At 44.0% G+C, this 10939-nt stretch overlaps 2 protein-coding genes across 4 annotated transcripts in view; one reads left to right on the top strand and one right to left on the bottom strand.

Annotated features, from left to right (window-relative positions):
* Positions 1-215: 215 nt before the first annotated feature.
* Positions 216-5038, bottom strand: dnaja3a (DnaJ heat shock protein family (Hsp40) member A3a). 2 transcript variants are annotated; one of them, XM_046029658.1, is made up of 12 exons: positions 4760-5038; positions 4092-4228; positions 3916-3999; positions 3583-3789; positions 3271-3423; positions 3047-3194; positions 2379-2443; positions 2020-2148; positions 1830-1945; positions 1552-1649; positions 1282-1417; positions 216-969 (listed from the first exon to the last, which is right to left on the bottom strand). In XM_046029658.1, the coding sequence occupies exons 1-11, from the start codon at positions 5001-5003 to the stop codon at positions 1296-1298; spliced, it is 1503 nt and encodes a 500-aa protein (XP_045885614.1). In that variant the 5' UTR covers positions 5004-5038; the 3' UTR covers positions 216-969; positions 1282-1295. The 2 variants fall into 2 exon arrangements, with proteins under 2 accessions (XP_045885614.1, XP_045885616.1); XM_046029660.1 differs by lacking the exon at positions 1282-1417 and having other exon boundaries at positions 4760-5031.
* Positions 5039-5331: 293 nt separating this feature from the next.
* Positions 5332-10939, top strand: part of LOC123957023 (mitochondrial import inner membrane translocase subunit tim16-like) — a 112868-nt gene continuing 107260 nt past the window's right edge. Inside the window, exons 1-5 of one of the 2 annotated variants that reach the window (XM_046029628.1) lie at positions 5332-5513; positions 7779-7875; positions 8428-8508; positions 8967-9037; positions 9941-10127. In XM_046029628.1, coding sequence (XP_045885584.1) covers positions 5454-5513; positions 7779-7875; positions 8428-8508; positions 8967-9037; positions 9941-10127 — 496 coding nt within the window. In that variant the 5' untranslated portion in view covers positions 5332-5453. The remainder of the gene's footprint in view (positions 5514-7778; positions 7876-8427; positions 8509-8966; positions 9038-9940; positions 10128-10939) is intronic. The other variant, XM_046029650.1, reaches the window with a different exon arrangement.

Below are 10939 nucleotides of genomic sequence, written 5' to 3'. Positions count from 1 at the left end.
AATAATGCTAATAGATTTATTTAAATTTTAAAAATAAGTAGTCGGATTATTAGGTACACCTGAACAGTGAAATGTATTCAAAAATAATCCTACGTGGTGTTTGTTAGGTGGTGTTTTGGGTTGCATTATATTATAAATAAAAGAGGGTGAACATTATGTAAAATATATTATTGACTAGACACAGTCAAAGCATTCTGATATTTATAAAACCAAAGTTTTTCCCAGACCATAGCTTTATTATATACGTACAGTACATCTCTTCTATGTCACACATTGATGCAACTTTATGATCCACAATTGTCTACTGTATGTACAAATGCAATGAAGGTGCAGAACTCAAGTGAATTTACTCTCGTTTTTAAAAAGGGTCAAAAGAGGGACAGTCCGGTCATCAGTGTTCACAGACAAGGAAAGCCCGAGTCAACTTTATCTAACCACAGTTCCTTAATCTGAGACAGGAGACTACTGCAGACATAAGTATTCATGAAAACACAGCCAAATCATACAGAACTAAAAGGATAGGAGCTTCACGTACCCCACCCCAAAAAACTGTATCTGTTGTATCTGTCAATACAATAATTGATTTCTGTGCGCATGGATTCTTTTAGTATCATGTTGTTCTTACTGATGATAAACTGAAAACCAACATGGACCGACTGTTGCAATAAATGTTAAAGTCTTTGCTGCCCAAATGGCCTCAATGGACATTTGACAGAGAGGTGATTTGTGCGCCTGAACACCCTCTTGTGTGTGGATTCACTTTGGCAGAGTTATAGAGCAGGTAATCCTCTGCCTTATTCACTGCAGGACTGGGTAGGTAGGTCCGTACTGATGCGTTCCAGAACCTCTGTGGACCACATCCAATACTCCTGAAGCACCTGCTCCTTTATAATATGGCTGTTCTTACTTTACGCCGTCCACCCCTCTGCCCTACTGATGAAGCTTGTCAGTTCCAGGATGACCTTTTACCTTTGAGAAGGAGGAAAAGGAAAAAGGTTGTAAAATGGATTCTTGGTAAATTTAACTTTTAAAAACATTTTGCTGCCAAAGCAGTCCCATTTTAAAAAAACAAAACGGCATATAAAAGATGCAGACCAGACATTTAGGACATCTCAGGCTGGCTGGACATCCAGCTGAATGCAGGGGTGCATGCATTAGTGTTTATATGACAGCCACAAACCAGATAATGACAAGGTAATTGTTGCATAATGCATCACATCCATTTGTGAAGAACAGAACAGAAAAAGTGGAGTGAGAGAAACGAATAAATTCTAGTCCTACCTGGTTTGTGGCTGTCAAGAAGAACTAAACAATTTCTTTAATTTGGAGAAGAAGCCCCCCTCTTGTTTCAACTCTCCTTCCTTCTTGCCATGCCTGCTTTGCCCTGCCTCAGACCGCTTACCACTGCTGCCCCCATCTGGACAGAGATTAACACTGCATCAACAAGGCTTAACGACCAAGCACAACTTCCTTTCCTAACCCCCTCCATTTCAGTAGATCAAGCAAAACAGCAGGGTCAGAGGTCGTCAGTCACTGAGATTGTCCTCTTACCTGTGGTGGTGGCAGTGACACCGTTCACCGTCCCCTCAACGTCTGTCTCATCCTCAGCAAAGCTCATTAGCAGAGCTTTTTGTCTGTCTGTCAGTGTCCTGCGCAGGAAAACAACATCTTATGATCCTTGTGATAGGGAACTATTTTTTTTTTTTATATCCCTTTTATTCTAGACTACAACAAGTCATAGTACTCCATCACGAGGCCCTCTTATGGCTCTATCTGGTATGAATGCAGCAAAAAAGATGAACAAGGCACGTTTGTCTGTGGAGTCTTACTTGGGTATTTTTATTTTGACATGGACATAATGGTCTCCATAGCCATAGCCGCTGACACGAGCGATTCCCTTCCCTGCCAGATGAATCCTCTGGTCTGTCTGGATGCCTGCAGGGATCTGAAGACGAGGAAAATCAAGTCATGTATTACACTGTCAGGAGAAACCTGAGAATTTATTAGCCGTCTACTTACGGATAAGTTTAGTGTTTCATAAAGGCCCTGTGTCCTGGCCGTGCCGCCCAGGATAGCTTGGGCCACAGAGATAAAAAGGTCAGAGTGGATGTCTGCACCGTCCCTCCTGAACAGGGGACTTTTTTGGACCTGGACGCCAAGCCAGAGCGTAAACACAATCAATCACAACAATCAAAGTCAACCAGCTCAGACAAGCTCAATGTCTCTCACTTGCCCACGCCACTACATTATACAAGACAATCCCGTTATAGCGGCTGTGAGGTGGACATGCACTTCATGAAGAGCTTGTTTATTTTCTGGCTCAGGATTTGTTGTGAGAGATCAGTGCTAATGGCTGAGGAGTTGCTGAAGATACTCACCCTAAACGTGATGAAGATCTCCTTCTTACCAACTGGCATTCTGACTGTCTGACCATCCTCCACTCCTTAAAGCAAATACAAACACGATCTACATTAGAGATGTGCAGTTTTTAACTCTAAGACAAGGAAAAGCAGCAAATTTTCACATTTGAGAAGACGGAACCATCAAGCAGCACGTTAAGTGTAAAAATCAATCTTCACCCCCCTTTGGGCGCGAAAGTTGGGCAGACGCGTGGTCACCCTGATTTCATCCTCAAGAGACTTTGTGTGGACTATTATTTTAAGGATACGAACCATCATACTTTTGCTTTCCTTATGACCATTACGATTTACAAAACCCACAGATTTAACTACAGCCAATGATCAAACTTGATTTTTTTTTCCTAACATGGCTCTATTATGTGGGGAATATTTTCACTGTTGCACGTTAATATGTAAGGTTATGAAACTCATTTTTAAGATTGTAGATTTAGAATTAGATGGTGCCAGAAAAAAAATACAACAGCTTTCTCATACAAAAGTATGAATTATGATCAGCAGTATAGTTGTACTTTAAAGCCATTGAAGGGACTTCATGTCATTCATGCTCATTAATAGTGATTAAAAAACATTTCCTTTAGGTATTTACAGTACGTAAACAGTACAATAGACAGTTAAGTGAGACTGACCTGCAGGCACAGGAACCATCACAGCCTTCCTCTGCTTGGTCTGCCCCGCCCCACGGCAGGAGTGACAGGGGGTGGAGATGACCGTGCCTTTGCCGCCACAGCGACGACACGTGGAGCGCATCACAAACGGGCCCGTGTTCACTGTCTCCTACATGGAGGACAATATGTGCGTTAGGAATAAAACGCAAATACTCTTTAAAGAAAAGCTGAGTCAGAGCTCTTACCATGCCGGAGCCGTTGCAGAAGTGGCAGTGCTGAACTTTGGTGCCTGGCTCATGGCCTTTACCATCACAGCGTTCGCAGGCTGCTTCTATGTTAACAGATATCTCTTTGTTGACTCCCTTTGCAGCCTGAGTGAACGTCAGCTCCATGATGTACTGTGTTAGGGAGAAGAAAGGGTGCTGGAGATGCATCACTCTGAACATGCACCAATAAAAATGACCAAATGAGAAGCAGGTAAGATCCCAAAAGCAAAATCAAAAGGCGATCCTTGGCTTTAATTTCACTCCTGTTTTACATCACAGTATCCCACTAACCTCCTGTGGCTGATCAAATATGGCATTGAAGTCTCCAAAGCCACGGCCTCCAGAGAATTCCCCAAAGATCTTGCGGAAGAGCTCTTCTGGGTCCACGTGGCTGGTCTGTCCAGTCCAGTATTGCTGCCCTCCACCGGCCTGACCAGCGTCAAAGCCTGTTGAGCCATAGGTATCGTACTGCTTCCTCTTTACTTCATCACTCAGGACCTGAGAGAAACATGGAGCAAAGTTTAAGAGGTCCATGTGTAGTGGTGGAGGAGATGACTATTTGTAGAACACATAAGGGAAACTATACAGTAGATGAGTCAAGTGAAAGCTTGACTGAGACCAAACCTCATAAGCTTCAGCCAGCTGAGCAAATTTTTCCTTGGCTTGTGGGTCATCTTTGTTGGTGTCAGGGTGATACTTTTTGGCCATCTAAGGGACAGCAAACACACCGTCAGCTACTGTGATGATTGATTATCTGAGAGCCAATATGAGCTGTGAATTTATGTCAGGGCAAAGCTGACCTGGTAGTAAGCTTTCTTGATCTCTTTCTGGGTTGATGTGCGAGGTATACCAAGGACCTGGTAGAAGTCCTGCTTACTGCTAACAGGGGCACTTGTGTGAAAGGACAGTGTGGAGACAGCATGGGGCGATTTGATACCTAGAAGTGCCAAAACGGGGTAATAAGTAAATACCATTTAGAACAGTAAGGCAAAGGACAGGATTCCCTTGCAGTATAAGCTGTAAACAATATGCAAGTGGCTCTGCCGACAACAAAGATTGTTGACAGAACAACAAGTTCTGAAATCCAGTCTTGGCGAGTTCCCCTTGTGGTTTGGTTATGGTGAGGTCTATCGATAAGTTCAGGTTAAGGTATATGGCGAACAGAATCTGGTGGGTCGCACAATATGATGTAACACTGGCCTCATCCCTTGCAAATTCGACTTGATGCCTGCAAACCAAAGTTAGCTAAGTTAAGCTAAACTGATTGCATCACATAATTCACTATGTCTACGTGCATATATGCGGTTGTGTTACAAGCTCATCTTCTCTTTAATACCTTTGTAGTTTGAGCTGTTATCAAGTTGTCTTACCCGGCGTCACGAGTAAAGCAGAAACGACAACAAGCCTAGCCTAGCCTAGCCTAGCCTAGGCCAATACCATATGGCTAATACAACATTACCCCTCTCACCTGACAGCCCTCTCAATGTCAACGCTTTCCCTGCTCCGCCACACATCAGGTTTCCTCCCCGCCACAATGTTTCTGCTCCCAGTGTAGATATACTCCGGACCCCGCCATGGCCAACGCACACAACTGCGCCGGCGGCCCTGCGATGTCCAGAGGACACGATGACTGTAATCCAGCGTGAGGAGCAGCGGGCAGCCGAGGACGCCATCATTCCTTCATCTAGCGCTGCTCCGGCGTGACTGCGCATGTCCAAGGCGGAGTGGGCGTCACCGAGGGCGCAAAGACGTTCTGGCTGACTCAAGATGGTGCTCTCTCAAGAAAAACGAGTTGCAAAAGTTAACTTACATCTCATTGATACTCGTTTTAACTCTAAGCAAAGGGCTCCAACAGATAACAATTAAGACTGACTAAAAGTATTAAAACATTATTTTAGTGTCGTTGTGAAAACGAGTGCCACAAGTGTAAAGTACAAAAGGATGCACCTGTTTTAAGACCCGGGGTAGCGCTTGACAGCAGGGTGTTCTGTAGTGTTTGTAAAAAGTAAACGCCGCCCAATTGCGCAGCGCTGTGGTGCAAAGCGAGCAGACACTGCGCGGCCACCCTGAACTGTCAGCTGTAGCAGGAGTCCTCTTTGCCGAGTACCAACCAGCTCGACAGAGACACCCGGAAGGCACGAAAGTCAATTTGAGAGGGCAGCATGAATCGCTTTAAGACGTCCAAATTCAAAAACACCACTCCGAAAATTGCCAAGAAAGATGTGAGTAGCTCACGAGCGTCTGGGTAGTGCCAGTTGCCTAGCTAACATTAGCATTGGTTATTAGCGGTGCTACTTGAACGGTGTTTTGGGGAACGCCTGCATGTGCAAGTGATGTTGAACTTCCTGCATCTGGAGGGCTGCATAGTTCTGAGAGAACTAAACGAAAATCTGGATTCACACACTATTATTTACACGAACTATGGGCTGCTGGTGAACACTACGAGCCATGTGGTTGCATAGAGCTGCTAGCCCACATCGGATGTTGTATTGACGCCCATCATCATGCTATTATATTATAGCTGACTGAGTTTCTCATTGATTATTGATTTCAATAATTATGTGGCGTTGCACAATTTTTTACTGCAAACTTGGAGATATGTTTGACCTGCACAGGTTTACAATGTGGAAGATTAAAATTTGAAAGGCAAATGCGATAAGTGGCATTACTTTCATGATGCCTCCATTTGTGATAGTTGACCTGTGGGCTGCAATAGGCGACGTGTCTGGACGACACTGGAGTGTCTTGCATACTAACATGTAAACCTGCCATTTTTTAGCGTCCTTTTGACCCATTTGTTTCAAATCGCAGCGCCTGCAGCTCCTTACCTAGGTGGATTATATAATCCCCAACCTTGTTTTTACAAAGGCAGTAAAATGCCTGGCATGTAGAGAGACAGTGGATGGTCTTGGTGTCTCTCCAATCTCTGCCCAGGATCTGAGACAGCAGGTGGTGCTTAAATGCTGTGAACGTTAAAGTAGCCCCCTTGAAACAGAAAGCCCAATGAATATGTGTGTATCTATTCCAGTCATGTGACAGGAGCTTTCATGTCAAACATTGTACAAGAGAGAAAATGGGGCAAGGAGCAGAAAGTGAGAGGAAAGGCCGGCTCATGGGGATTTAAAGAGACAAGAAATAAAAAACGAGTTAGAGCTTTCTCCTCAGATTATCCAGAGCAGCTTGATTTTCCTTCATGGTTTGAGAGAGCAGTCACAGGAATAGTCTGGGAATCAATTTAGTCAGCTCTTACTTGGCTCCCACTGAGGTGTCCCATAGTCCCCTGAATGCAGTTTTTGTTGCCAAGGCTCTTTCTAATCATAGGCCTGTGGATGGATTGCCAGCAAAAGGTGTTGAGTCTAACTCTTTCATCCTGAGAAAAATGCTGAAAAACAGCTATCAGATTTTGGACATGCTGATCCAAGTGGATTTACTGAGGGAAGACGAGCATTCTAATAATATAAGAAGCGTCCTTGATATTATTTTGACTGATTGAAAGAGTCGAATCTGTTTGAAGTCCTACTGAGATTTCAGGAGAAAGTAATACAATCTATCAATCAAGTTTATTCGTTACATGTAATGATACAAGGTACACTCACAGTAAAATGCTAAATGGATTACCTCCACCTCCTATGCAAGTCATGACTAATAATCTTAATAATAATAATAATAATAAGCACAACCTTATATGTGGCTAAATCAGAAGAAATCAAGTTGAGGATTATTATTTATTGGGTGCTGTTATTTCCAACTTAAACACACAGCATGGGTGTGAGCTTATGTCACAGCAGTAACACATTTGCATCATGTCTACTTGTCTTTTGACACATATGCAGAATATATAATCCTGTTAAGACAGAGGCATGCTTTTGAAGGGTGCTTTGAAATGCATGGATGCATAAACAGGGTGTTGCACATTTCCTCAGCAGAGCAGTTTCAGCCCTCTGTAGGCCTAAAGTCTGTCATGGCTGGCCTCTTTTTCCGAGGAGCGGCGCAGCAGTAGCCTAACTGTTGGATTGTGTTGTGTGTGGACGCTCTGTCCTCTTGCTGCTTTTGCCTCATTAATGTTATGAAAGAGGTTTTAAGAGTTCTCTACTGTGCAACGCAGGGAGCCTTTCCACTTCCTCAATGGTTTGCTCATTCAGAGGCAGTTATGTGTGCGTGCTCTCAGCTAGATCCTTCCTGTTTGTCTCCATGTTCACTTTATTTTGTTCTAGCTGTGACAGCAACTTGGTCATGTGCGCTCCTTAATATTATGAAACAGATAAACAATGTTTTTTTTAATGTTGTGTCCTCCAGTGTAGCTAGTTTTTGGCTATGCTCTTGTGTAGACATGTCAGGTTCTACACTACACTGTAATCCGATGAAACACTTGGGCCTGAATTACATTTCTTTTCTTCCCTTTTATGTTTGCTAACCCCAGTTATCTGTGTGCATTTTTATACCCTATTTTCATCCAGTATAATCCCTCTCCATGTCTTTAAATCCAGGAATGGATCAACAATGTCCGAGGTGGTTCTTTCTCCTCCCAGGGGAACCACATCAAAGCGAGCGCCAAGCTGGTGGCCTTCAATACCGAGCAGGCTGGTAAGGCTATAAAAGTGTGTTCAACAGTAATGTTTACTTCATGTAGACAGAAAGATCCACTATGTACATTTTCAGCCCATGTAATCAGAGTATGGAGACGAATGAATCAAGTCTTTTATTTGCCTGAAAATCACATAATGCAACACAATGCAGGTGCATTTTGAAATGTTGCTTACACATTGTTCGTGTCTTGTCTGTCACTCTGTCGCTGTATATTTTTTCCACCGGGTACCCAAAATGCTGCCCGCAAACGATTTAAAAGTGTCGTGGGCATTCTGTGCTAATTTCACAAATACTTATATTGTGAGACAGCGTTTCACCTGGACGAGAAATATAGTCACGCTTTAGATATTGCGAGATCTTGGGCCACATTTTTGTTCACTGGAGCTTTACTGTTTAGAAGAAACATTCACTTACAGTGCCCAGTTGTGACCCCAAAAAATCACAATGAGCTGGGTGGAAATAATGGATTTTCAGGTCATATGAGGGGAAAAAAAGGAAGCAGTCTTTTTAAAGTGTGATCAGTGACATTTTCTGTGTATGTGTCTGCAGGTGGAGGAATGCTGGGCCTGTCCTCAGTCAAACCAGGTTCAGATGGCCAATGGACAGTCACTCAGATCTCCTGCCATTCTGGTAGTTTTTCTTTATCCTTTTTGTCAGCACGTCTGTGTTCTGTTGTTGTTGTTGTTGTTCTTGACCTTTATTCAGTTTTAACTTTACTCTCGACACCACTGTAAATGAGGGCATGTCCTCAATGATTCCTCGAGATAAAATAAAGGTTGAATTTCAATCCTCTTCTCTCCCTCTGCATAACTGCCACCACTCCAACTCTCAAGGACTTTCTGGTCTGCTTAAAAAAAAACTAATCACATGAGAAATGTCAATGCCTTTGCTCTGAAATGAAATGAAACTGTAACCATCCATCGTCAACCGCTTATCCTGCATACAGGGTCGCGGGGGGCTGGAGCCAATCCCAGCTGACATTGGGCGAAGGCAGGGTACACCCTGGACAGGTCGCCAGTCCATCGCAGATGAAACTGTAACCCTGATCTAATTTTTATTTTCCTCTTGTTTTCCCTCCTCTTTGTCAGATCTGATGACTGATATGGACTTTTCTCCTTTTGATGAAAGTCTCCTGGCAACATGCTCCGGAGATGAAATGGTGAGCTCTTTGATTTCCTCCTCCTCCATCCTTCATTTGTTCTTTTTCTCTTTCTTTGCATTGATCTTGTTTTTATCTTGTTGGCGTATACTTGCACATAAGTCCATTTCCCGTCCTCTCAGGCTTTGTTGTTCCTGGCCCGGGCTTTGAATGCGAAATGAACCTGCTCGGTTCTTTGTTATTGAAACCTTTTGAAGACTCCCTCCTCTCAGCACATTATCCTCAGCCACAGGTACCCTAGCTTACCGGAATTTGCTGCGTGTGGGCCTGCATCTTCAGACTCAGCAGCTAGGTTTACCTCAGGGGCCTGTGTAAACACAACTTTTGCCACACACACACACACCGGAGGGGTCTGCAGTGCCCGGGATTTGCAGCGCACTTTCATTCCTCTTATCTTTTGCCAGCAGGGCATATTGTTTTGCCAACTGGGTTGTGCTGAACAAGTAAATTAGAGTGAAATATAACTGAAGGAATGTATTTTTACTGACTTATAATGAACTCATTATAACACAGTTTCATTTTGTCTGCACTCATATGTCAGCATTAACCAGAAATCCAAAGCTGAACCCAAACCCTGAATTATGCAGTGCTGCATCTACATCGAGATGTCCGCAATTGAGCAGAACTGACTACAGTTGTCTGCTGGGTTAGTCATACAAGCCTGTCTTGTCTGGTGTGGCTTCAAACAAAAAAAATGCAGCTGTTGGCGCAGACAGACCATAACTACTGACTTAATGTTCAAAGGAGCAGAACTTCACTGAGGTTTGCAGACTTTTTCCATCAAAGTGGAAGGTGAAGTGGATGGAGAAGAGGTTTCTGCTGGTTTTGAATTGTAAGGTGTGGGAAAGTGTAAGCGACCCTGCCACGTACTATTTCGACATCTCCCTCTCTTTGTGTGTGCAGGTGAAGCTGTGGCGTTTGTGTGATCCAGAGCTGCAGCAGCCCAGCAGTCCCGAGCTAACCCTGCGTCCGGGTCAGGGCCGGCTGGAGCTGGTGCTTTTCCACCCCACCTCTTCCAGCTTGCTGGCGCTCGGCACCACCTTGTCCCCCCTGATTTGGGACACCAGCCGCCAGGATGCACCACTAGCAGGTAGCAACAGCTGGCGACATGAGCAGTGTGTTTACACACCCATGTCTGTGTGCACAGTTTATATTAACACACACACCACAACCAAAATGTATTTTGTCAAAGTCTTTGTCGTACATCATGCACTCTACTGCATTTAACATTTCAGTCTCTGTCAGTTAGTCTTTTAGTTGTGGCCTGTTCTGTTTCTATGTACAACATAAAAATATATATATATATATATATATATATATATATATATATATATATATAATATAATATTTCAGAGTGGAGTGAAGTGGTTGGTTTCCCTTTTTTCTTTGGGGACTGTCTGACTGACACTGCCTACGTTTTACAGCCCTGTGGCTCTGTCTATGTGCCGGAGCAGCAGAGGTAATGTTTTGGTTTGCAGTCCTGGTCCCAGTCTGCCCAGACTGGCCTCAGGATGTAGTCACTATCCTCTGGTTTCACCCCTGCCACCCACTCCACACACCCACCCACACAGAAACTCTTCACCCCCATCCCTCCCCATCCCATGACAGCTGGCCTGGCTGCTGCTGCTCACTGCTGATTCAACTTTTCATGCCCCCCCCCCCTCACTCTCACTCACTCACACTCACTCACTCACTCACTCACTCACTCACTCACTCACACACTGGCTTTCATCACCCTCAATCCTCAATCATATGTGGTTGAGGAACGATGTCTGAATGATAAAAATTTATTGAATGAGTGTGTGTTCGGGCTTCAAGTTCATGTGTGTAAATGTCTTAACAAGTGGACCCCCCCCCCCCCACACACACACTTTGGTGTCATGCTGAACCCCAATTCACACA

This window comes from Micropterus dolomieu, linkage group LG02, assembly GCF_021292245.1.
Source record: "Micropterus dolomieu isolate WLL.071019.BEF.003 ecotype Adirondacks linkage group LG02, ASM2129224v1, whole genome shotgun sequence".
NCBI lineage: Eukaryota > Metazoa > Chordata > Actinopteri > Centrarchiformes > Centrarchidae > Micropterus > Micropterus dolomieu.
Note: the sequence above shows the minus strand (reverse complement) of the source record. Positions and strands in the feature narration are given on the sequence as shown.